Source organism: Crinia signifera, chromosome 4 (assembly GCF_055691185.1).
Source record: "Crinia signifera chromosome 4, ASM5569118v1, whole genome shotgun sequence".
Lineage (NCBI taxonomy): Eukaryota > Metazoa > Chordata > Amphibia > Anura > Myobatrachidae > Crinia > Crinia signifera.
Genome location: NC_139220.1, coordinates 292423679 through 292449559, shown reverse-complemented (window position 1 = coordinate 292449559; position 25881 = coordinate 292423679). Strand labels below are relative to the sequence as shown.

Here is a 25881-nt window from a genome sequence, read left to right as displayed (position 1 = left end):
GAATGAGAGAGATAATGAGAGAGCAAATGGAAGAATGAGAGAGAGAATGAGAGAGAGAGAGAATGAGAGAGAGAGAGAATGAGAAAGAGAGAGAATGAGAGAGAGAATGAGAGAGGATGAGACTGAGACAGGATATCAGGTAGATATAAGGAGTGAGAAGAGGTTGCCAGGGAGAGCTAAAGGTGAGAGAGGGTACCCGGGAGAGAAAGGAGTAGAAACAGAAGGTGTCAGGGAGAGACATGGATTGAGAAAGAGAGATGGTTTTAGGCAAATAAATGCAATACTAAATACTAATAACGACTAATAACGTGCCATTTAGATTTATTTCATTTTGCTACTGGTTTCTCTCACCGTGCAACTAAGCATTGGACGTGGGGAAAACGAATATCATTAGACACATACAATCTGCTAGTTAATCACTGCATGTATACAGGATGAGTTCCTGTAGAAGAGACCAACATTTGCAGCAGTAGCGTTGGGCTAAAAGTGATATTTGTGTCTCCCCATTTCAGCATGTTCACCCAATGATCCGAATGTGGGAGGGTTAGTGATGACTCCGCCCTCATAGCCATGCAGTTTCCTCCTAGGTCCGCTTTCACAGTATAAGAAAATGCCAATACCGCAGCAACAGCACACACATTTTCTCTTTGTATCTAGCATACATCAGGAAGCATTATGTCTGGCAGAGGCAAAGGTGGTAAGGGGCTTGGGAAAGGAGGCGCCAAGCGCCACAGGAAGGTGTTGCGAGATAACATCCAGGGGATCACCAAGCCTGCCATCCGCCGCCTTGCCCGGCGAGGAGGTGTGAAGCGCATCTCCGGACTTATCTATGAGGAGACCCGTGGGGTTCTGAAGGTCTTCCTGGAGAACGTGATCCGGGACGCCGTCACCTACACTGAGCACGCCAAGAGGAAGACTGTCACCGCTATGGACGTGGTCTATGCTCTCAAGCGCCAGGGCCGCACACTCTATGGATTCGGGGGTTAAACTATTGAGGCGCAATCTAATATCCACACCCACACAAAGGTCCTTCTCAGGGCCACCCATCTATTCTAGAAAAGAGCTAATATCACTACATTGCTGCTCGGGACAGTGTCCCGACTCCACACCGGGGAGTGTGCTTTGTTTGGGGCAGGGTAAATTGGTGACCACAAGTAATTCTGTGTAACGAAACCCAGCTATAGTGGGGTGCATAAAGCGAATAATTCAAGCGTAAACGGGGCGCTGGTATATATTAAGCTCACATAGTTAGAATACTAGGGGGGGATGTGTGGCCGTCTAATGGGAGAACCCTAAGGGAATCTCCACTGTAAAATGACTAAAGGAACCCAGTGCTGGGCGCAGACACGTCCTTAATCTTTCTATCAAAACAATATTGATTATATTTCGTTGTATCTCAATAGCTGAAAATATCTTTTAAAAACACCGATGAACATTTCAAAATGAACTTCTGTCCAATACAAAGATGACCCACCTTTTAAATAGCCGTAAAACGAATTGGTATTAGGAATGTTCTATTAATATAATGCAATCAGGGAATTAGAAGGTGCAGTCTTTGTTTTGTTATTAATTGATGTCAATCCCAAAGTGTTATTTTGTTGCCGGCTCCTGTATAAGGCATCATGGTGTCACCCAGGCAGAAAACAAGTCGGTAGTAAAGGGTCATATCTAGTAGCTGTGGGAAATGAGGGGAGGCTGATCCAGCTCTCCAGCCTCACGGTGAAGGAACTAGTCAGGCTTGCGCGGAGGGCGCTGCTGTCCACACTGTCACTGTGCTGCTGCCGCTGGACACTAGCTCACCTGGCACTAGCTCTAAGAAATTGCCGTCGCCTGCAGAGCAGACTTGCCAGCGGGGACAAGCCCTGGTAAAACCACGCCGCCAGGCCCTCTGGGGCATTACACTTTGCCAGTCGCTGTAGAGTTATGTTTTATTCATAACTTTTTTGTTTGGTTGCTCCCATCTCTTTGTTCCATGTTCTCTTAAAAGACACTATAAAGCCTCCTGTATCTGAAGAGGTATCTACTATACTCTAGGATACTGAAAACGAAAATTTAGACTCCGAATAGAGATAAAATAGCTCTTCATTTTGCCCGACATATTGGCCATCATAACATTACACAATAGACCTAATCACGTCGAAATACATGAAACTTGTATAGTTGCAGATGTGATCCTGTAAAGACGATGTAGACGTATGAACGGGAGATCTAGAAGTAAACTGACTGTTTGATTCCCTGCTCACCCTAGCTGAAAAGAAAGAAATATATATATATATATATATATATATATATATATATCAGGCTAATGTGGTTTGTTCTATCTATCTATCTATCTATCTATCATCTATCTATCTATCTATCTATCTATCTATCTATCTATCTATCTATCTATCTATCTATCTATCTATCTATCTATCTATCTATCTATCCGTATTCTGATAATTTCATCCTATAACGTGGCACATTGTAAGATGAAAATGGCGGGATATTTGAAAATTCCAAACGGTTATAGTAAACCAATCGGTGGACGAGACATATCTTCCAATCAGTGTGCAGCACTCTGTATAAATGGGAGTGTAAAACGAGTCTTACAGACACTTTTCCAGTCTAATTGTGCAGCAGCATCAGAGTTTCTTTGTTGTGAAACATGGCCAGGACCAAGCAGACAGCGCGTAAGTCCACTGGCGGGAAAGCTCCCCGCAAACAGCTTGCAACCAAGGCTGCCCGGAAGAGCGCCCCAGCTACCGGCGGCGTGAAGAAGCCTCATCGTTACAGGCCAGGTACTGTTGCCCTCCGAGAGATCCGTCGCTACCAGAAATCCACAGAGCTGCTGATCCGCAAGTTGCCCTTCCAGCGCCTGGTGCGTGAGATCGCCCAGGACTTCAAGACCGACCTGCGCTTCCAGAGCTCTGCCGTCATGGCCCTGCAAGAGGCCAGCGAGGCTTACCTGGTGGGGCTCTTCGAGGACACCAACCTGTGCGCTATCCACGCCAAGAGGGTGACCATCATGCCCAAAGACATCCAGCTGGCCCGCAGGATCCGAGGGGAGAGGGCATAGATGCTCAGCACTCGTGTACAGAGAACACCACAAAGGCTCTTTTCAGAGCCACCAAATCGTTCTAAACGAGCTAAAGCATAAACGACGTATTAATGTCCGAGCAACAGGATGCTGGTGAATTCTCCGCTCTGCTCCTCACCTAGAATAGCTTCAAGTAACTACTCACATTTGTTCGGTTGACCCTTATTTTGGGATGAGTAAGACCCCAATTCATCAAAGGATCGTTATGTATCCCTATAGATTGTAAGCTTGCAGCATTGCCCTCCTACCTCCAAGTTTGTCTGTTACCCAGTTTGTCTTATCACTGTCTACTATTGTAAAGCGCAACGGAATCTGCTGCGCTATATAAGAAACTGTAAATAAATACATGTATCAGAAATATGTCTATTTCAGGGACTAGTTCATTGTGGGAACATTGTTCTTACGACATTTCCATATAAAGTGGTTTCTCTTTCAGCATATAGGTCTGCTATTGAGCCGAGCGCACTAAAACACTTGCTCGCACACACAGCCGAGCTTCGCTAGGAAGGACCAGCTTATTAGTGTAAAGAGAGGGTGCAAAGTGGACTTGCAGCGCTCAGCTTTGCACTCCTCTAGGGAGCTCATTTGCAGTGTACAGAGGGAGCATCTATTTAGACCAGCGCTCCCAAAGTGTGAGAAGTTGGACTTTATGACAGTTCAGGCTACTAGTACATGTGTACAATGCTGCTGAACGATCGTGTGCATGAATGGAATGTGATCATAAGAGCGCTGCTTAGCCAGATAACGCTACAATAGAAACAGTGGTAGTATCCACAGCTCTCATGGGAAGACGTGGGTGGCTCTGAGAAGAGCCTTTGTGGTGTTTCAGGGACAAGGGATCTGTGGTGGGAGACAGTTACCAGCACATTACTTGCTCTTGGCCGGTTTGTGGCTCTCGGTCTTCTTGGGCAGCAGCACGGCCTGGATATTGGGCAGTACACCTCCTTGGGCGATGGTCACTCCACCCAACAGCTTGTTAAGCTCTTCATCGTTGCGTACAGCCAGCTGCAGGTGGCGGGGGATAATGCGGGTCTTCTTGTTGTCGCGGGCAGCGTTACCGGCAAGCTCCAGAATCTCAGCCGTCAGATACTCCAGCACCGCGGCCAGATAGACCGGGGCACCGGCACCCACACGCTCCGCATAGTTTCCCTTCCTCAGCAGACGGTGAACGCGACCAACTGGAAATTGGAGACCGGCCCGAGATGAGCGAGTCTTGGCCTTAGCCCGGGTCTTGCCGCCTTGTTTCCCTCTGCCAGACATGCTGCTAAGATCTTCAGTGGACAAGTTTAAACGAAAAGGAAACAGAGCGAACTCTAAATACTGTGCACACGAGACAGCGCCTCCTCTTATATACACACTCATTAGGGTCCAGTTCTTGCTCTGTGATTGGTCTGTGCTGGAACCTGATCTGCATTGGTGACTGTGAAACTAGACCAATCTGCAAATGGCGGGCGGGGTTTCGCCTACATCTCTTCTAGCCAATAGTGTTACCAGCAGCGAGGAAGACTCGTTTGCATAAGCTGCCTATAAATAGAGCCGCTCTCTCCAGACACAGGACAGAATTTTCTATCTGCTCTGAGAGGCGATTATTTACCATGCCTGATCCAGCCAAGTCTGCTCCGGCGCCCAAGAAAGGCTCTAAAAAAGCCGTGACCAAGACCCAGAAGAAAGATGGGAAGAAGCGCAGAAAGACCAGGAAGGAGAGTTACGCCATTTATGTGTACAAGGTGCTGAAGCAGGTGCACCCTGACACCGGCATCTCCTCCAAGGCTATGGGCATCATGAACTCCTTCGTTAATGATATCTTTGAGCGCATTGCTGGGGAAGCTTCCCGCCTGGCTCACTACAACAAGCGATCCACCATCACCTCCAGGGAGATCCAGACCGCCGTACGCCTGCTGCTGCCAGGAGAGCTGGCCAAGCACGCCGTGTCCGAGGGCACCAAGGCCGTCACCAAGTACACCAGCGCCAAGTAATTTCCCCTTCCACCCGCACCAACACAAAGGCTCTTCTAAGAGCCACCCACCTCCTCTCTAATCGAGCTGTAACTGTTTTTAATATGTCCTGACTGCTGCGAGTTTAGGGCTATATATAGACATGGTCTGGATCCTGATTGTTTGTCTTTATCTATATATTTTGCTCCTTATGCCGGGATGAGTGTACAATGCAGTCAGATATAAAGTTACTAGCTGCTCTGAAAATCCCTTTAGCTATCGTGTATCTATTAATGTATCCACTGTATCACGAAGAAGCATTTCTATTCTGCTTCTCCGCGTTATAGGTTTCCTTTTGCAGGGCTTGTAAATCTAGTACCAAATGTAGGACAGGATCATTATGTCCCTTATATCACGGATGTGCCTGATGCTTAAAACAAGCAATCCTTAGAGCTGGGATATTTCCCTTGCAGTTGCTGCATACCTAGAAAATGAGGTTGGATAAAAATGTTGCAAAGTCATTACATTGTAGCATTTGGTTACTTTAACATCACATCCGGATCTCAGATGAACACATTTGGTAAAGGATCGACGTTTTCCTAGATATGTGTTCCATCTCACTGTTCATGCAATACAGGGATGCCATCTCCAGTATTACCGCAGCTCTATTCTACTAGGACATCGGGTTCCGTTACGCTGAATTAATGTATAGGTAGTCACAGAAACCCTGCTTCTTAGGCTCCCAGTTCCCTACAGTAACACACATACACAATGAGAAGCAGTGTCCCGGATGGGTCATTACTTTATCACGCTCTTTTTATGTTACATTTCCAACTCAGGAAGTGTCCCCCGTGCAAGGCATGCCCATTGAGACTTGCCGATTTTACTATATCTCCGGATAATCGGTTCCTTCACAAAGCACAATGAATAGCCTACAGCTCTGCCGAGAGAGGGTGGGTGGCTCTGAAAAGAGCCTTTGGGGGATAACAAGGGAGCGAGGATGCGGCGGCTCTTCCCTCACTTCTTTGCCGCAGCTTTCTTGGGCTTTGCTGCCTTCTTGGCCGGGCTTTTTGCGGCTTTGGGCTTCGCCGCCTTCTTAGACGGACTCTTGGCAGCTTTGGGCTTTGCCGCCTTCTTGGCCGGACTCTTGGCGGCCGCCTTCTTCGGCTTCACCGCTTTAGGCTTCTTTGGGCTTTTGGCAACAGCCGCTTTTGTGGGTTTCTTCACCTTCTTCGGGCTCTTGGCTGCACTCGGAGCTTTCTTGGGCTTTTTCGGTGATTTGGCCACTTTCTTTGCGGCAGGTTTCTTGGGCTTCAGAGACTTCTGGGCGACCTTCTTGCTCTCCGCCTGCTTCTTATTGAGCTTGAAGGAGCCGGAAGCGCCGGTGCCTTTCACCTGGGTGAGAGTTCCTTTGGTCACCAAGCTTTTCACACCCAGTTTGACGCGGGTGTTGTTCTTCTCCACATCGTAGCCTCCGGCAGCCAGAGCCTTCTTCAGGGCAGCAAGAGAAACCCCACTGCGCTCCTTAGAGGCTGTCACGGCTTTTACGATCAGCTCGGAGACGCTGGGTCCAGAAGACTTGGCGCTTTTCTTAACTCCTCCAGCAGCTTTCTTCGGCTGCCTCTTCTTCTTGGCTGCGCCCTCTGCTGGAGGGACAGCGGCGGCGGGTGCAGTTTCTGCCATTCCAATGAGCTGTTCTGAATAACAAATACAGCAGTAGTAGTAAAAACAAGCGCAACTGTCCCGGGTACTTTATATACACTGCAGCTGTATTGTGATTGGCTGCTAGGAGTTAAGCGTCCTGTGTCTTCATTGGCCGAATAATCAGACGTGTAAAACCTTTCCAAGTCTGAGTGTAAGGGACAAACTGCTCTCACATCTTGTGTTTCCCTAGTGTAGAAAAATAGTCTTTAATAAGGTATGAGATGGACAGAGAACTGCTTCTCAGCACCACACCACTACTTCACGGTTTCCCCTAACCCTGTATGACCGTTGCTAGCCTTGTAGTTGAAAAGCCGAACAGGCACAGTCACTGGCAGCTCACAAGAACCAGGCTGGATCATCCCAGCATGTTCCCAATCTCTCCTTTTGCTTGATAAAATTTGATTAACGTCCAGGTAATCAGCTCTTATTATGTTTTTTTGCTGAGTTTGGAAAAAAAAAAAAAGGATTTATGCAAAACCCCCTCGTGTTCCAAACACTGTTGAATACCAATCAATGTAACATGAAGTCCAATAATGTTACAATCTCGAGTTAAATGCCTACTATCTTTGTGGCACTACTTAGATTAGAGACCTAGGATAAGTGCAAAATACAGGGGTGCCTTATAAATAAGCACCCATGTAAAGAATACAATGGTACCTTATATTAAATTAAGATCAATTCATTCACATCACAAGATCACACCAAGTCTCAAAAAGTGCATTGATATTTTAATCTATCTGCTGTATTCCTATAAAATACATATATTCTTGTCACCCCACCCCCTTATTACAAGAGTAAGATAAGTGCAAATTTAGTAACGTAATTTCAAGCAAGTCAAATTCTGCTAAATTATATCTATCTATCTATCTATCTATCTATCTATCTATCTATCTATCTATCTATCTATCTATATATATATATATATATATATATATATATATATATATATATATACTGTTCCTCTAGATCTGTACCTAATCTGATTGACATTTCCACTGAGAAAACCTTTAAAGTTCATTCTCAGAAACAATGAGGTCTAGCTTGTGGTCTAACTTGATTCTTTGCTAAGATTGTATCCATCAATGTTTCAATAGAATAGCAACAGTTGCATACAACTTTTTATTTATTGTATCCTTTTAGTATCAAATGGTCAAGCACTGCCTGGAGATTTGTTTCTGCTGAATTTCAATTCTAATGCCACTCACAATATGACAACTGATGCTTGCCATATAAATGTATGTTTAATGACTTAATAATTAAATTATAAATAGAAACATATATATATATATATATATATATATATATATATATATATATATATATATATACATATACATACATACTACATTCTGTGTATAGTTATTTTTATTTTTATTTTTTTACATTGATGTATTTCAACGTTTCTACCGGTTTAGTAATGGGACCTTAGCACTGATAATACTGGTGGCAAAAGCACGAAGTCAATCATCTCAAAGGCCCCAGTACCAGCGTAAGTATACTAACTTTCTGTACTCCCTCCAATTAACCCTCCCTCTCTGTGGCCTACAACTCCAATCAACCGCACCGTATTTTCAAATTTTGCAGCCTCTCCCTCCCTTACCCTGTCCCAATCCACGCCACCAGCCTAACTCATGTGACAATGGTAACGCTAAATTTGGAGTTTGGGTTGTAAAGATTGTGTTATTTCATAATGACTGGTGTCAATGTTCTGGCGCTGGTCTATCATCCGCTACCTTTGTATACGCAAGAGAACAACTGCCTCCCATTTCAGTCATATGCTAACATCCCATTCGCTGCTAAAAAAAACACAACAAAACTATACATATTTAGAATTGACGGGTACTTAATGGATATGGCATTTTAAGAGCAAAAGAACGGTGGCCCCAAGCTTTGCCATCTGAGACCATGTAGTTCCAAACACTTTTCCACCTGCACTCCTTTTCAAGAGCCATGGGCATGATAATAATCTTTAACACATGGTATACATTTTTCAAATTAACAAGTATGTGTGTGTGTATTTCAGATCAGACACTGAATGAAAGAATGAGAGAGAGAGAGAATGAAAGAGAGATAGAATGAGTGAATGAGAGAGATGGAGAATGAAATAATGAGAGAGAGATAGAGAATGAGAGAGAGAGATAATGAAAGAATGAGAGAGATAATGAGAGAGCAAATGGAAGAATGAGAGAGAGAATGAGAGAGAGAGAGAATGAGAGAGAGAGAGAATGAGAAAGAGAGAGAATGAGAGAGAGAATGAGAGAGGATGAGACTGAGACAGGATATCAGGTAGATATAAGGAGTGAGAAGAGGTTGCCAGGGAGAGCTAAAGGTGAGAGAGGGTACCCGGGAGAGAAAGGAGTAGAAACAGAAGGTGTCAGGGAGAGACATGGATTGAGAAAGAGAGATGGTTTTAGGCAAATAAATGCAATACTAAATACTAATAACGACTAATAACGTGCCATTTAGATTTATTTCATTTTGCTACTGGTTTCTCTCACCGTGCAACTAAGCATTGGACGTGGGGAAAACGAATATCATTAGACACATACAATCTGCTAGTTAATCACTGCATGTATACAGGATGAGTTCCTGTAGAAGAGACCAACATTTGCAGCAGTAGCGTTGGGCTAAAAGTGATATTTGTGTCTCCCCATTTCAGCATGTTCACCCAATGATCCGAATGTGGGAGGGTTAGTGATGACTCCGCCCTCATAGCCATGCAGTTTCCTCCTAGGTCCGCTTTCACAGTATAAGAAAATGCCAATACCGCAGCAACAGCACACACATTTTCTCTTTGTATCTAGCATACATCAGGAAGCATTATGTCTGGCAGAGGCAAAGGTGGTAAGGGGCTTGGGAAAGGAGGCGCCAAGCGCCACAGGAAGGTGTTGCGAGATAACATCCAGGGGATCACCAAGCCTGCCATCCGCCGCCTTGCCCGGCGAGGAGGTGTGAAGCGCATCTCCGGACTTATCTATGAGGAGACCCGTGGGGTTCTGAAGGTCTTCCTGGAGAACGTGATCCGGGACGCCGTCACCTACACTGAGCACGCCAAGAGGAAGACTGTCACCGCTATGGACGTGGTCTATGCTCTCAAGCGCCAGGGCCGCACACTCTATGGATTCGGGGGTTAAACTATTGAGGCGCAATCTAATATCCACACCCACACAAAGGTCCTTCTCAGGGCCACCCATCTATTCTAGAAAAGAGCTAATATCACTACATTGCTGCTCGGGACAGTGTCCCGACTCCACACCGGGGAGTGTGCTTTGTTTGGGGCAGGGTAAATTGGTGACCACAAGTAATTCTGTGTAACGAAACCCAGCTATAGTGGGGTGCATAAAGCGAATAATTCAAGCGTAAACGGGGCGCTGGTATATATTAAGCTCACATAGTTAGAATACTAGGGGGGGATGTGTGGCCGTCTAATGGGAGAACCCTAAGGGAATCTCCACTGTAAAATGACTAAAGGAACCCAGTGCTGGGCGCAGACACGTCCTTAATCTTTCTATCAAAACAATATTGATTATATTTCGTTGTATCTCAATAGCTGAAAATATCTTTTAAAAACACCGATGAACATTTCAAAATGAACTTCTGTCCAATACAAAGATGACCCACCTTTTAAATAGCCGTAAAACGAATTGGTATTAGGAATGTTCTATTAATATAATGCAATCAGGGAATTAGAAGGTGCAGTCTTTGTTTTGTTATTAATTGATGTCAATCCCAAAGTGTTATTTTGTTGCCGGCTCCTGTATAAGGCATCATGGTGTCACCCAGGCAGAAAACAAGTCGGTAGTAAAGGGTCATATCTAGTAGCTGTGGGAAATGAGGGGAGGCTGATCCAGCTCTCCAGCCTCACGGTGAAGGAACTAGTCAGGCTTGCGCGGAGGGCGCTGCTGTCCACACTGTCACTGTGCTGCTGCCGCTGGACACTAGCTCACCTGGCACTAGCTCTAAGAAATTGCCGTCGCCTGCAGAGCAGACTTGCCAGCGGGGACAAGCCCTGGTAAAACCACGCCGCCAGGCCCTCTGGGGCATTACACTTTGCCAGTCGCTGTAGAGTTATGTTTTATTCATAACTTTTTTGTTTGGTTGCTCCCATCTCTTTGTTCCATGTTCTCTTAAAAGACACTATAAAGCCTCCTGTATCTGAAGAGGTATCTACTATACTCTAGGATACTGAAAACGAAAATTTAGACTCCGAATAGAGATAAAATAGCTCTTCATTTTGCCCGACATATTGGCCATCATAACATTACACAATAGACCTAATCACGTCGAAATACATGAAACTTGTATAGTTGCAGATGTGATCCTGTAAAGACGATGTAGACGTATGAACGGGAGATCTAGAAGTAAACTGACTGTTTGATTCCCTGCTCACCCTAGCTGAAAAGAAAGAAATATATATATATATATATATATATATATATATATATATATATATATATCAGGCTAATGTGGTTTGTTCTATCTATCTATCTATCTATCTATCTATCTATCTATCTATCTATCTATCTATCTATCTATCTATCTATCTATCTATCTATCTATCGTATTCTGATAATTTCATCCTATAACGTGGCACATTGTAAGATGAAAATGGCGGGATATTTGAAAATTCCAAACGGTTATAGTAAACCAATCGGTGGACGAGACATATCTTCCAATCAGTGTGCAGCACTCTGTATAAATGGGAGTGTAAAACGAGTCTTACAGACACTTTTCCAGTCTAATTGTGCAGCAGCATCAGAGTTTCTTTGTTGTGAAACATGGCCAGGACCAAGCAGACAGCGCGTAAGTCCACTGGCGGGAAAGCTCCCCGCAAACAGCTTGCAACCAAGGCTGCCCGGAAGAGCGCCCCAGCTACCGGCGGCGTGAAGAAGCCTCATCGTTACAGGCCAGGTACTGTTGCCCTCCGAGAGATCCGTCGCTACCAGAAATCCACAGAGCTGCTGATCCGCAAGTTGCCCTTCCAGCGCCTGGTGCGTGAGATCGCCCAGGACTTCAAGACCGACCTGCGCTTCCAGAGCTCTGCCGTCATGGCCCTGCAAGAGGCCAGCGAGGCTTACCTGGTGGGGCTCTTCGAGGACACCAACCTGTGCGCTATCCACGCCAAGAGGGTGACCATCATGCCCAAAGACATCCAGCTGGCCCGCAGGATCCGAGGGGAGAGGGCATAGATGCTCAGCACTCGTGTACAGAGAACACCACAAAGGCTCTTTTCAGAGCCACCAAATCGTTCTAAACGAGCTAAAGCATAAACGACGTATTAATGTCCGAGCAACAGGATGCTGGTGAATTCTCCGCTCTGCTCCTCACCTAGAATAGCTTCAAGTAACTACTCACATTTGTTCGGTTGACCCTTATTTTGGGATGAGTAAGACCCCAATTCATCAAAGGATCGTTATGTATCCCTATAGATTGTAAGCTTGCAGCATTGCCCTCCTACCTCCAAGTTTGTCTGTTGTTACCCAGTTTGTCTTATCACTGTCTACTATTGTAAAGCGCAACGGAATCTGCTGCGCTATATAAGAAACTGTAAATAAATACATGTATCAGAAATATGTCTATTTCAGGGACTAGTTCATTGTGGGAACATTGTTCTTACGACATTTCCATATAAAGTGGTTTCTCTTTCAGCATATAGGTCTGCTATTGAGCCGAGCGCACTAAAACACTTGCTCGCACACACAGCCGAGCTTCGCTAGGAAGGACCAGCTTATTAGTGTAAAGAGAGGGTGCAAAGTGGACTTGCAGCGCTCAGCTTTGCACTCCTCTAGGGAGCTCATTTGCAGTGTACAGAGGGAGCATCTATTTAGACCAGCGCTCCCAAAGTGTGAGAAGTTGGACTTTATGACAGTTCAGGCTACTAGTACATGTGTACAATGCTGCTGAACGATCGTGTGCATGAATGGAATGTGATCATAAGAGCGCTGCTTAGCCAGATAACGCTACAATAGAAACAGTGGTAGTATCCACAGCTCTCATGGGAAGACGTGGGTGGCTCTGAGAAGAGCCTTTGTGGTGTTTCAGGGACAAGGGATCTGTGGTGGGAGACAGTTGCCAGCACATTACTTGCTCTTGGCCGGTTTGTGGCTCTCGGTCTTCTTGGGCAGCAGCACGGCCTGGATATTGGGCAGTACACCTCCTTGGGCGATGGTCACTCCACCCAACAGCTTGTTAAGCTCTTCATCGTTGCGTACAGCCAGCTGCAGGTGGCGGGGGATAATGCGGGTCTTCTTGTTGTCGCGGGCAGCGTTACCGGCAAGCTCCAGAATCTCAGCCGTCAGATACTCCAGCACCGCGGCCAGATAGACCGGGGCACCGGCACCCACACGCTCCGCATAGTTTCCCTTCCTCAGCAGACGGTGAACGCGACCAACTGGAAATTGGAGACCGGCCCGAGATGAGCGAGTCTTGGCCTTAGCCCGGGTCTTGCCGCCTTGTTTCCCTCTGCCAGACATGCTGCTAAGATCTTCAGTGGACAAGTTTAAACGAAAAGGAAACAGAGCGAACTCTAAATACTGTGCACACGAGACAGCGCCTCCTCTTATATACACACTCATTAGGGTCCAGTTCTTGCTCTGTGATTGGTCTGTGCTGGAACCTGATCTGCATTGGTGACTGTGAAACTAGACCAATCTGCAAATGGCGGGCGGGGTTTCGCCTACATCTCTTCTAGCCAATAGTGTTACCAGCAGCGGGGAAGACTCGTTTGCATAAGCTGCCTATAAATAGAGCCGCTCTCTCCAGACACAGGACAGAATTTTCTATCTGCTCTGAGAGGCGATTATTTACCATGCCTGATCCAGCCAAGTCTGCTCCGGCGCCCAAGAAAGGCTCTAAAAAAGCCGTGACCAAGACCCAGAAGAAAGATGGGAAGAAGCGCAGAAAGACCAGGAAGGAGAGTTACGCCATTTATGTGTACAAGGTGCTGAAGCAGGTGCACCCTGACACCGGCATCTCCTCCAAGGCTATGGGCATCATGAACTCCTTCGTTAATGATATCTTTGAGCGCATTGCTGGGGAAGCTTCCCGCCTGGCTCACTACAACAAGCGATCCACCATCACCTCCAGGGAGATCCAGACCGCCGTACGCCTGCTGCTGCCAGGAGAGCTGGCCAAGCACGCCGTGTCCGAGGGCACCAAGGCCGTCACCAAGTACACCAGCGCCAAGTAATTTCCCCTTCCACCCGCACCAACACAAAGGCTCTTCTAAGAGCCACCCACCTCCTCTCTAATCGAGCTGTAACTGTTTTTAATATGTCCTGACTGCTGCGAGTTTAGGGCTATATATAGACATGGTCTGGATCCTGATTGTTTGTCTTTATCTATATATTTTGCTCCTTATGCCGGGATGAGTGTACAATGCAGTCAGATATAAAGTTACTAGCTGCTCTGAAAATCCCTTTAGCTATCGTGTATCTATTAATGTATCCACTGTATCACGAAGAAGCATTTCTATTCTGCTTCTCCGCGTTATAGGTTTCCTTTTGCAGGGCTTGTAAATCTAGTACCAAATGTAGGACAGGATCATTATGTCCCTTATATCACGGATGTGCCTGATGCTTAAAACAAGCAATCCTTAGAGCTGGGATATTTCCCTTGCAGTTGCTGCATACCTAGAAAATGAGGTTGGATAAAAATGTTGCAAAGTCATTACATTGTAGCATTTGGTTACTTTAACATCACATCCGGATCTCAGATGAACACATTTGGTAAAGGATCGACGTTTTCCTAGATATGTGTTCCATCTCACTGTTCATGCAATACAGGGATGCCATCTCCAGTATTACCGCAGCTCTATTCTACTAGGACATCGGGTTCCGTTACGCTGAATTAATGTATAGGTAGTCACAGAAACCCTGCTTCTTAGGCTCCCAGTTCCCTACAGTAACACACATACACAATGAGAAGCAGTGTCCCGGATGGGTCATTACTTTATCACGCTCTTTTTATGTTACATTTCCAACTCAGGAAGTGTCCCCCGTGCAAGGCATGCCCATTGAGACTTGCCGATTTTACTATATCTCCGGATAATCGGTTCCTTCACAAAGCACAATGAATAGCCTACAGCTCTGCCGAGAGAGGGTGGGTGGCTCTGAAAAGAGCCTTTGGGGGATAACAAGGGAGCGAGGATGCGGCGGCTCTTCCCTCACTTCTTTGCCGCAGCTTTCTTGGGCTTTGCTGCCTTCTTGGCCGGGCTTTTTGCGGCTTTGGGCTTCGCCGCCTTCTTAGACGGACTCTTGGCAGCTTTGGGCTTTGCCGCCTTCTTGGCCGGACTCTTGGCGGCCGCCTTCTTCGGCTTCACCGCTTTAGGCTTCTTTGGGCTTTTGGCAACAGCCGCTTTTGTGGGTTTCTTCACCTTCTTCGGGCTCTTGGCTGCACTCGGAGCTTTCTTGGGCTTTTTCGGTGATTTGGACACTTTCTTTGCGGCAGGTTTCTTGGGCTTCAGAGACTTCTGGGCGACCTTCTTGCTCTCCGCCTGCTTCTTATTGAGCTTGAAGGAGCCGGAAGCGCCGGTGCCTTTCACCTGGGTGAGAGTTCCTTTGGTCACCAAGCTTTTCACACCCAGTTTGACGCGGGTGTTGTTCTTCTCCACATCGTAGCCTCCGGCAGCCAGAGCCTTCTTCAGGGCAGCAAGAGAAACCCCACTGCGCTCCTTAGAGGCTGTCACGGCTTTTACGATCAGCTCGGAGACGCTGGGTCCAGAAGACTTGGCGCTTTTCTTAACTCCTCCAGCAGCTTTCTTCGGCTGCCTCTTCTTCTTGGCTGCGCCCTCTGCTGGAGGGACAGCGGCGGCGGGTGCAGTTTCTGCCATTCCAATGAGCTGTTCTGAATAACAAATACAGCAGTAGTAGTAAAAACAAGCGCAACTGTCCCGGGTACTTTATATACACTGCAGCTGTATTGTGATTGGCTGCTAGGAGTTAAGCGTCCTGTGTCTTCATTGGCCGAATAATCAGACGTGTAAAACCTTTCCAAGTCTGAGTGTAAGGGACAAACTGCTCTCACATCTTGTGTTTCCCTAGTGTAGAAAAATAGTCTTTAATAAGGTATGAGATGGACAGAGAACTGCTTCTCAGCACCACACCACTACTTCACGGTTTCCCCTAACCCTGTATGACCGTTGCTAGCCTTGTAGTTGAAAAGCCGAACAGGCACAGTCACTGGCAGCTCACAAGAACCAGGCTGGATCATCCCAGCATGTTCCCAATCTCTCCTTTTGCTTGATAAAATTTGATTAACGTCCAGGTAATCAGCTCTTATTATGTTTTTTTGCTGAGTTTGGAAAAAAAAAAAAAAAGGATTTATGCAAAACCCCCTCGTGTTCCAAACACTGTTGAATACCAATCAATGTAACATGAAGTCCAATAATGTTACAATCTCGAGTTAAATGCCTACTGTCTTTGTGGCACTACTTAGATTAGAGACCTAGGATAAGTGCAAAATACAGGGGTGCCTTATAAATAAGCACCCATGTAAAGAATACAATGGTACCTTATATTAAATTAAGATCAATTCATTCACATCACAAGATCACACCAAGTCTCAAAAAGTGCATTGATATTTTAATCTATCTGCTGTATTCCTATAAAATACATATATTCTTGTCACCCCACCCCCTTATTACAAGAGTAAGATAAGTGCAAATTTAGTAACGTAATTTCAAGCAAGTCAAATTCTGCTAAATTAAATATCTATCTATCTATCTATCTATCTATCTATCTATCTATCTATCTATCTATATATCTATATATATATATCTATATATATATATATATGTATATATATATATATATCTATATATATATATATATATGTATATATATATATATATATATATATATATATATATATATATATATATATATATATATATATATATATATATATATATATATATATATATATATACTGTTCCTCTAGATCTGTACCTAATCTGATTGACATTTCCACTGAGAAAACCTTTAAAGTTCATTCTCAGAAACAATGAGGTCTAGCTTGTGGTCTAACTTGATTCTTTGCTAAGATTGTATCCATCAATGTTTCAATAGAATAGCAACAGTTGCATACAACTTTTTATTGTATCCTTTTAGTATCAAATGGTCAAGCACTGCCTGGAGATTTGTTTCTGCTGAATTTCAATTCTAATGCCACTCACAATATGACAACTGATGCTTGCCATATAAATGTATGTTTAATGACTTAATAATTAAATTATAAATAGAAACATATATATATATATATATATATATATATATATATATATATATATATATATATATATACATATACATACTACATTCTGTGTATAGTTATTTTTATTTTTATTTTTTTACATTGATGTATTTCAACGTTTCTACCGGTTTAGTAATGGGACCTTAGCACTGATAATACTGGTGGCAAAAGCACGAAGTCAATCATCTCAAAGGCCCCAGTACCAGCGTAAGTATACTAACTTTCTGTACTCCCTCCAATTAACCCTCCCTCTCTGTGGCCTACAACTCCAATCAACCGCACCGTATTTTCAAATTTTGCAGCCTCTCCCTCCCTTACCCTGTCCCAATCCACGCCACCAGCCTAACTCATGTGACAATGGTAACGCTAAATTTGGAGTTTGGGTTGTAAAGATTGTGTTATTTCATAATGACTGGTGTCAATGTTCTGGCGCTGGTCTATCATCCGCTACCTTTGTATACGCAAGAGAACAACTGCCTCCCATTTCAGTCATATGCTAACATCCCATTCGCTGCTAAAAAAAACACAACAAAACTATACATATTTAGAATTGACGGGTACTTAATGGATATGGCATTTTAAGAGCAAAAGAACGGTGGCCCCAAGCTTTGCCATCTGAGACCATGTAGTTCCAAACACTTTTCCACCTGCACTCCTTTTCAAGAGCCATGGGCATGATAATAATCTTTAACACATGGTATACATTTTTCAAATTAACAAGTATGTGTGTGTGTATTTCAGATCAGACACTGAATGAAAGAATGAGAGAGAGAGAGAATGAAAGAGAGATAGAATGAGTGAATGAGAGAGATGGAGAATGAAATAATGAGAGAGAGATAGAGAATGAGAGAGAGAGATAATGAAAGAATGAGAGAGATAATGAGAGAGCAAATGGAAGAATGAGAGAGAGAATGAGAGAGAGAGAGAATGAGAGAGAGAGAGAATGAGAAAGAGAGAGAATGAGAGAGAGAATGAGAGAGGATGAGACTGAGACAGGATATCAGGTAGATATAAGGAGTGAGAAGAGGTTGCCAGGGAGAGCTAAAGGTGAGAGAGGGTACCCGGGAGAGAAAGGAGTAGAAACAGAAGGTGTCAGGGAGAGACATGGATTGAGAAAGAGAGATGGTTTTAGGCAAATAAATGCAATACTAAATACTAATAACGACTAATAACGTGCCATTTAGATTTATTTCATTTTGCTACTGGTTTCTCTCACCGTGCAACTAAGCATTGGACGTGGGGAAAACGAATATCATTAGACACATACAATCTGCTAGTTAATCACTGCATGTATACAGGATGAGTTCCTGTAGAAGAGACCAACATTTGCAGCAGTAGCGTTGGGCTAAAAGTGATATTTGTGTCTCCCCATTTCAGCATGTTCACCCAATGATCCGAATGTGGGAGGGTTAGTGATGACTCCGCCCTCATAGCCATGCAGTTTCCTCCTAGGTCCGCTTTCACAGTATAAGAAAATGCCAATACCGCAGCAACAGCACACACATTTTCTCTTTGTATCTAGCATACATCAGGAAGCATTATGTCTGGCAGAGGCAAAGGTGGTAAGGGGCTTGGGAAAGGAGGCGCCAAGCGCCACAGGAAGGTGTTGCGAGATAACATCCAGGGGATCACCAAGCCTGCCATCCGCCGCCTTGCCCGGCGAGGAGGTGTGAAGCGCATCTCCGGACTTATCTATGAGGAGACCCGTGGGGTTCTGAAGGTCTTCCTGGAGAACGTGATCCGGGACGCCGTCACCTACACTGAGCACGCCAAGAGGAAGACTGTCACCGCTATGGACGTGGTCTATGCTCTCAAGCGCCAGGGCCGCACACTCTATGGATTCGGGGGTTAAACTATTGAGGCGCAATCTAATATCCACACCCACACAAAGGTCCTTCTCAGGGCCACCCATCTATTCTAGAAAAGAGCTAATATCACTACATTGCTGCTCGGGACAGTGTCCCGACTCCACACCGGGGAGTGTGCTTTGTTTGGGGCAGGGTAAATTGGTGACCACAAGTAATTCTGTGTAACGAAACCCAGCTATAGTGGGGTGCATAAAGCGAATAATTCAAGCGTAAACGGGGCGCTGGTATATATTAAGCTCACATAGTTAGAATACTAGGGGGGGATGTGTGGCCGTCTAATGGGAGAACCCTAAGGGAATCTCCACTGTAAAATGACTAAAGGAACCCAGTGCTGGGCGCAGACACGTCCTTAATCTTTCTATCAAAACAATATTGATTATATTTCGTTGTATCTCAATAGCTGAAAATATCTTTTAAAAACACCGATGAACATTTCAAAATGAACTTCTGTCCAATACAAAGATGACCCACCTTTTAAATAGCCGTAAAACGAATTGGTATTAGGAATGTTCTATTAATATAATGCAATCAGGGAATTAGAAGGTGCAGTCTTTGTTTTGTTATTAATTGATGTCAATCCCAAAGTGTTATTTTGTTGCCGGCTCCTGTATAAGGCATCATGGTGTCACCCAGGCAGAAAACAAGTCGGTAGTAAAGGGTCATATCTAGTAGCTGTGGGAAATGAGGGGAGGCTGATCCAGCTCTCCAGCCTCACGGTGAAGGAACTAGTCAGGCTTGCGCGGAGGGCGCTGCTGTCCACACTGTCACTGTGCTGCTGCCGCTGGACACTAGCTCACCTGGCACTAGCTCTAAGAAATTGCCGTCGCCTGCAGAGCAGACTTGCCAGCGGGGACAAGCCCTGGTAAAACCACGCCGCCAGGCCCTCTGGGGCATTACACTTTGCCAGTCGCTGTAGAGTTATGTTTTATTCATAACTTTTTTGTTTGGTTGCTCCCATCTCTTTGTTCCATGTTCTCTTAAAAGACACTATAAAGCCTCCTGTATCTGAAGAGGTATCTACTATACTCTAGGATACTGAAAACGAAAATTTAGACTCCGAATAGAGATAAAATAGCTCTTCATTTTGCCCGACATATTGGCCATCATAACATTACACAATAGACCTAATCACGTCGAAATACATGAAACTTGTATAGTTGCAGATGTGATCCTGTAAAGACGATGTAGACGTATGAACGGGAGATCTAGAAGTAAACTGACTGTTTGATTCCCTGCTCACCCTAGCTGAAAAGAAAGAAATATATATATATATATATATATATATATATATATATATATATATATATATATATATATATATATATATATATATATATATATATATATATATATATCAGGCTAATGTGGTTTGTTCTATCTATCTATCTATCTATCTATCTATCTATCTATCTATCTATCTATCTATCTATCTATCTATCTATCTATCTATCTATCTATCCGTATTCTGATAATTTCATCCTATAACGTGGCACATTGTAAGATGAAAATGGCGGGATATTTGAAAATTCCAAACGGTTATAGTAAACCAATCGGTGGACGAGACATATCTTCCAATCAGTGTGCAGCACTCTGTATAAATGGGAGTGTAAAACGAGTCTTACAGACACTTTTCCAGTCTAATTGTGCAGCAGCATCAGAGTTTCTTTGTTGTGAAACATGGCCAGGACCAAGCAGACAGCGCGTAAGTCCACTGGCGGGAAAGCTCCCCGCAAACAGCTTGCAACCAAGGCTGCCCGGAAGAGCGCCCCAGCTACCGGCGGCGTGAAGAAGCCTCATCGTTACAGGCCAGGTACTGTTGCCCTCCGAGAGATCCGTCGCTACCAGAAATCCACAGAGCTGCTGATCCGCAAGTTGCCCTTCCAGCGCCTGGTGCGTGAGATCGCCCAGGACTTCAAGACCGACCTGCGCTTCCAGAGCTCTGCCGTCATGGCCCTGCAAGAGGCCAGCGAGGCTTACCTGGTGGGGCTCTTCGAGGACACCAACCTGTGCGCTATCCACGCCAAGAGGGTGACCATCATGCCCAAAGACATCCAGCTGGCCCGCAGGATCCGAGGGGAGAGGGCATAGATGCTCAGCACTCGTGTACAGAGAACACCACAAAGGCTCTTTTCAGAGCCACCAAATCGTTCTAAACGAGCTAAAGCATAAACGACGTATTAATGTCCGAGCAACAGGATGCTGGTGAATTCTCCGCTCTGCTCCTCACCTAGAATAGCTTCAAGTAACTACTCACATTTGTTCGGTTGACCCTTATTTTGGGATGAGTAAGACCCCAATTCATCAAAGGATCGTTATGTATCCCTATAGATTGTAAGCTTGCAGCATTGCCCTCCTACCTCCAAGTTTGTCTGTTGTTACCCAGTTTGTCTTATCACTGTCTACTATTGTAAAGCGCAACGGAATCTGCTGCGCTATATAAGAAACTGTAAATAAATACATGTATCAGAAATATGTCTATTTCAGGGACTAGTTCATTGTGGGAACATTGTTCTTACGACATTTCCATATAAAGTGGTTTCTCTTTCAGCATATAGGTCTGCTATTGAGCCGAGCGCACTAAAACACTTGCTCGCACACACAGCCGAGCTTCGCTAGGAAGGACCAGCTTATTAGTGTAAAGAGAGGGTGCAAAGTGGACTTGCAGCGCTCAGCTTTGCACTCCTCTAGGGAGCTCATTTGCAGTGTACAGAGGGAGCATCTATTTAGACCAGCGCTCCCAAAGTGTGAGAAGTTGGACTTTATGACAGTTCAGGCTACTAGTACATGTGTACAATGCTGCTGAACGATCGTGTGCATGAATGGAATGTGATCATAAGAGCGCTGCTTAGCCAGATAACGCTACAATAGAAACAGTGGTAGTATCCACAGCTCTCATGGGAAGACGTGGGTGGCTCTGAGAAGAGCCTTTGTGGTGTTTCAGGGACAAGGGATCTGTGGTGGGAGACAGTTGCCAGCACATTACTTGCTCTTGGCCGGTTTGTGGCTCTCGGTCTTCTTGGGCAGCAGCACGGCCTGGATATTGGGCAGTACACCTCCTTGGGCGATGGTCACTCCACCCAACAGCTTGTTAAGCTCTTCATCGTTGCGTACAGCCAGCTGCAGGTGGCGGGGGATAATGCGGGTCTTCTTGTTGTCGCGGGCAGCGTTACCGGCAAGCTCCAGAATCTCAGCCGTCAGATACTCCAGCACCGCGGCCAGATAGACCGGGGCACCGGCACCCACACGCTCCGCATAGTTTCCCTTCCTCAGCAGACGGTGAACGCGACCAACTGGAAATTGGAGACCGGCCCGAGATGAGCGAGTCTTGGCCTTAGCCCGGGTCTTGCCGCCTTGTTTCCCTCTGCCAGACATGCTGCTAAGATCTTCAGTGGACAAGTTTAAACGAAAAGGAAACAGAGCGAACTCTAAATACTGTGCACACGAGACAGCGCCTCCTCTTATATACACACTCATTAGGGTCCAGTTCTTGCTCTGTGATTGGTCTGTGCTGGAACCTGATCTGCATTGGTGACTGTGAAACTAGACCAATCTGCAAATGGCGGGCGGGGTTTCGCCTACATCTCTTCTAGCCAATAGTGTTACCAGCAGCGGGGAAGACTCGTTTGCATAAGCTGCCTATAAATAGAGCCGCTCTCTCCAGACACAGGACAGAATTTTCTATCTGCTCTGAGAGGCGATTATTTACCATGCCTGATCCAGCCAAGTCTGCTCCGGCGCCCAAGAAAGGCTCTAAAAAAGCCGTGACCAAGACCCAGAAGAAAGATGGGAAGAAGCGCAGAAAGACCAGGAAGGAGAGTTACGCCATTTATGTGTACAAGGTGCTGAAGCAGGTGCACCCTGACACCGGCATCTCCTCCAAGGCTATGGGCATCATGAACTCCTTCGTTAATGATATCTTTGAGCGCATTGCTGGGGAAGCTTCCCGCCTGGCTCACTACAACAAGCGATCCACCATCACCTCCAGGGAGATCCAGACCGCCGTACGCCTGCTGCTGCCAGGAGAGCTGGCCAAGCACGCCGTGTCCGAGGGCACCAAGGCCGTCACCAAGTACACCAGCGCCAAGTAATTTCCCCTTCCACCCGCACCAACACAAAGGCTCTTCTAAGAGCCACCCACCTCCTCTCTAATCGAGCTGTAACTGTTTTTAATATGTCCTGACTGCTGCGAGTTTAGGGCTATATATAGACATGGTCTGGATCCTGATTGTTTGTCTTTATCTATATATTTTGCTCCTTATGCCGGGATGAGTGTACAATGCAGTCAGATATAAAGTTACTAGCTGCTCTGAAAATCCCTTTAGCTATCGTGTATCTATTAATGTATCCACTGTATCACGAAGAAGCATTTCTATTCTGCTTCTCCGCGTTATAGGTTTCCTTTTGCAGGGCTTGTAAATCTAGTACCAAATGTAGGACAGGATCATTATGTCCCTTATATCACGGATGTGCCTGATGCTTAAAACAAGCAATCCTTAGAGCTGGGATATTTCCCTTGCAGTTGCTGCATACCTAGAAAATGAGGTTGGATAAAAATGTTGCAAAGTCATTACATTGTAGCATTTGGTTACTTTAACATCACATCCGGATCTCAGATGAACACATTTGGTAAAGGATCGACGTTTTCCTAGATATGTGTTCCATCTCACTGTTCATGCAATACAGGGATGCCATCTCCAGTATTACCGCAGCTCTATTCTACTAGGACATCGGGTTCCGTTACGCTGAATTAATGTATAGGTAGTCACAGAAACCCTGCTTCTTAGGCTCCCAGTTCCCTACAGTAACACACATACACAATGAGAAGCAGTGTCCCGGATGGGTCATTACTTTATCACGCTCTTTTTATGTTACATTTCCAACTCAGGAAGTGTCCCCCGTGCAAGGCATGCCCATTGAGACTTGCCGATTTTACTATATCTCCGGATAATCGGTTCCTTCACAAAGCACAATGAATAGCCTACAGCTCTGCCGAGAGAGGGTGGGTGGCTCTGAAAAGAGCCTTTGGGGGATAACAAGGGAGCGAGGATGCGGCGGCTCTTCCCTCACTTCTTTGCCGCAGCTTTCTTGGGCTTTGCTGCCTTCTTGGCCGGGCTTTTTGCGGCTTTGGGCTTCGCCGCCTTCTTAGACGGACTCTTGGCAGCTTTGGGCTTTGCCGCCTTCTTGGCCGGACTCTTGGCGGCCGCCTTCTTCGGCTTCACCGCTTTAGGCTTCTTTGGGCTTTTGGCAACAGCCGCTTTTGTGGGTTTCTTCACCTTCTTCGGGCTCTTGGCTGCACTCGGAGCTTTCTTGGGCTTTTTCGGTGATTTGGACACTTTCTTTGCGGCAGGTTTCTTGGGCTTCAGAGACTTCTGGGCGACCTTCTTGCTCTCCGCCTGCTTCTTATTGAGCTTGAAGGAGCCGGAAGCGCCGGTGCCTTTCACCTGGGTGAGAGTTCCTTTGGTCACCAAGCTTTTCACACCCAGTTTGACGCGGGTGTTGTTCTTCTCCACATCGTAGCCTCCGGCAGCCAGAGCCTTCTTCAGGGCAGCAAGAGAAACCCCACTGCGCTCCTTAGAGGCTGTCACGGCTTTTACGATCAGCTCGGAGACGCTGGGTCCAGAAGACTTGGCGCTTTTCTTAACTCCTCCAGCAGCTTTCTTCGGCTGCCTCTTCTTCTTGGCTGCGCCCTCTGCTGGAGGGACAGCGGCGGCGGGTGCAGTTTCTGCCATTCCAATGAGCTGTTCTGAATAACAAATACAGCAGTAGTAGTAAAAACAAGCGCAACTGTCCCGGGTACTTTATATACACTGCAGCTGTATTGTGATTGGCTGCTAGGAGTTAAGCGTCCTGTGTCTTCATTGGCCGAATAATCAGACGTGTAAAACCTTTCAAAGTCTGAGTGTAAGGGACAAACTGCTCTCACATCTTGTGTTTCCCTAGTGTAGAAAAATAGTCTTTAATAAGGTATGAGATGGACAGAGAACTGCTTCTCAGCACCACACCACTACTTCACGGTTTCCCCTAACCCTGTATGACCGTTGCTAGCCTTGTAGTTGAAAAGCCGAACAGGCACAGTCACTGGCAGCTCACAAGAACCAGGCTGGATCATCCCAGCATGTTCCCAATCTCTCCTTTTGCTTGATAAAATTTGATTAACGTCCAGGTAATCAGCTCTTATTATGTTTTTTTGCTGAGTTTGGAAAAAAAAAAAAAAAGGATTTATGCAAAACCCCCTCGTGTTCCAAACACTGTTGAATACCAATCAATGTAACATGAAGTCCAATAATGTTACAATCTCGAGTTAAATGCCTACTGTCTTTGTGGCACTACTTAGATTAGAGACCTAGGATAAGTGCAAAATACAGGGGTGCCTTATAAATAAGCACCCATGTAAAGAATACAATGGTACCTTATATTAAATTAAGATCAATTCATTCACATCACAAGATCACACCAAGTCTCAAAAAGTGCATTGATATTTTAATCTATCTGCTGTATTCCTATAAAATACATATATTCTTGTCACCCCACCCCCTTATTACAAGAGTAAGATAAGTGCAAATTTAGTAACGTAATTTCAAGCAAGTCAAATTCTGCTAAATTAAATATCTATCTATCTATCTATCTATCTATCTATCTATCTATATATCTATATATATATATCTATATATATATATATATGTATATATATATATATATCTATATATATATATATATGTATATATATATATATATATATATATATATATATATATATATATATATATATATATATATATACTGTTCCTCTAGATCTGTACCTAATCTGATTGACATTTCCACTGAGAAAACCTTTAAAGTTCATTCTCAGAAACAATGAGGTCTAGCTTGTGGTCTAACTTGATTCTTTGCTAAGATTGTATCCATCAATGTTTCAATAGAATAGCAACAGTTGCATACAACTTTTTATTGTATCCTTTTAGTATCAAATGGTCAAGCACTGCCTGGAGATTTGTTTCTGCTGAATTTCAATTCTAATGCCACTCACAATATGACAACTGATGCT

The 25881-nt window shown here is 44.9% G+C and overlaps 10 protein-coding genes across 10 annotated transcripts; 4 read left to right on the top strand and 6 right to left on the bottom strand.

Annotated features, from left to right (window-relative positions):
• The first annotated feature begins 675 nt into the window (after positions 1–675).
• LOC146073216 (histone H4) lies at positions 676–987 on the top strand. Its single transcript, XM_083180402.1, has one exon. It carries the CDS (start codon positions 676–678, stop codon positions 985–987), a length of 312 nt encoding a protein of 103 aa, XP_083036528.1.
• A 2959-nt stretch (positions 988–3946) lies between these two features.
• Positions 3947–4339, bottom strand: LOC146073215 (histone H2A type 1). The gene has a single exon (XM_083180401.1). It carries the CDS (start codon positions 4337–4339, stop codon positions 3947–3949), a length of 393 nt encoding a protein of 130 aa, XP_083036527.1.
• Positions 4340–6030: 1691 nt separating this feature from the next.
• On the bottom strand, positions 6031–6696 carry LOC146072775 (histone H1.01-like). The gene has a single exon (XM_083179966.1). The coding sequence runs from the start codon at positions 6694–6696 to the stop codon at positions 6031–6033; it is 666 nt and encodes a 221-aa protein (XP_083036092.1).
• A 2843-nt stretch (positions 6697–9539) lies between these two features.
• LOC146073214 (histone H4) lies at positions 9540–9851 on the top strand. Its single transcript, XM_083180400.1, has one exon. The coding sequence runs from the start codon at positions 9540–9542 to the stop codon at positions 9849–9851; it is 312 nt and encodes a 103-aa protein (XP_083036526.1).
• Positions 9852–12797: 2946 nt separating this feature from the next.
• On the bottom strand, positions 12798–13190 carry LOC146073213 (histone H2A type 1). The gene has a single exon (XM_083180399.1). It carries the CDS (start codon positions 13188–13190, stop codon positions 12798–12800), a length of 393 nt encoding a protein of 130 aa, XP_083036525.1.
• A 1691-nt stretch (positions 13191–14881) lies between these two features.
• LOC146072774 (histone H1.01-like) lies at positions 14882–15547 on the bottom strand. Its single transcript, XM_083179965.1, has one exon. It carries the CDS (start codon positions 15545–15547, stop codon positions 14882–14884), a length of 666 nt encoding a protein of 221 aa, XP_083036091.1.
• Positions 15548–18508: 2961 nt separating this feature from the next.
• Positions 18509–18820, top strand: LOC146073212 (histone H4). Its single transcript, XM_083180398.1, has one exon. The coding sequence runs from the start codon at positions 18509–18511 to the stop codon at positions 18818–18820; it is 312 nt and encodes a 103-aa protein (XP_083036524.1).
• A 1693-nt stretch (positions 18821–20513) lies between these two features.
• LOC146072772 (histone H3) lies at positions 20514–20924 on the top strand. The gene has a single exon (XM_083179964.1). The coding sequence runs from the start codon at positions 20514–20516 to the stop codon at positions 20922–20924; it is 411 nt and encodes a 136-aa protein (XP_083036090.1).
• An 891-nt stretch (positions 20925–21815) lies between these two features.
• LOC146073211 (histone H2A type 1) lies at positions 21816–22208 on the bottom strand. Its single transcript, XM_083180397.1, has one exon. It carries the CDS (start codon positions 22206–22208, stop codon positions 21816–21818), a length of 393 nt encoding a protein of 130 aa, XP_083036523.1.
• Positions 22209–23899: 1691 nt separating this feature from the next.
• LOC146072771 (histone H1.01-like) lies at positions 23900–24565 on the bottom strand. The gene has a single exon (XM_083179963.1). The coding sequence runs from the start codon at positions 24563–24565 to the stop codon at positions 23900–23902; it is 666 nt and encodes a 221-aa protein (XP_083036089.1).
• Between the last annotated feature and the right edge of the window lie 1316 nt (positions 24566–25881).

Excerpts from the sequence above, each read along its gene's own strand:
- LOC146072774 (XM_083179965.1), bottom strand. The coding sequence starts at position 15,547 with ATGGCAGAAACTGCACCCGCCGCCGCTGTCCCTCCAGCAGAGGGCGCA.
- LOC146072772 (XM_083179964.1), top strand. The coding sequence starts at position 20,514 with ATGGCCAGGACCAAGCAGACAGCGCGTAAGTCCACTGGCGGGAAAGCT.
- LOC146073216 (XM_083180402.1), top strand. The coding sequence starts at position 676 with ATGTCTGGCAGAGGCAAAGGTGGTAAGGGGCTTGGGAAAGGAGGCGCC.
- LOC146073211 (XM_083180397.1), bottom strand. The coding sequence starts at position 22,208 with ATGTCTGGCAGAGGGAAACAAGGCGGCAAGACCCGGGCTAAGGCCAAG.
- LOC146073214 (XM_083180400.1), top strand. The coding sequence starts at position 9,540 with ATGTCTGGCAGAGGCAAAGGTGGTAAGGGGCTTGGGAAAGGAGGCGCC.
- LOC146073212 (XM_083180398.1), top strand. The coding sequence starts at position 18,509 with ATGTCTGGCAGAGGCAAAGGTGGTAAGGGGCTTGGGAAAGGAGGCGCC.
- LOC146072771 (XM_083179963.1), bottom strand. The coding sequence starts at position 24,565 with ATGGCAGAAACTGCACCCGCCGCCGCTGTCCCTCCAGCAGAGGGCGCA.
- LOC146073215 (XM_083180401.1), bottom strand. The coding sequence starts at position 4,339 with ATGTCTGGCAGAGGGAAACAAGGCGGCAAGACCCGGGCTAAGGCCAAG.
- LOC146072775 (XM_083179966.1), bottom strand. The coding sequence starts at position 6,696 with ATGGCAGAAACTGCACCCGCCGCCGCTGTCCCTCCAGCAGAGGGCGCA.
- LOC146073213 (XM_083180399.1), bottom strand. The coding sequence starts at position 13,190 with ATGTCTGGCAGAGGGAAACAAGGCGGCAAGACCCGGGCTAAGGCCAAG.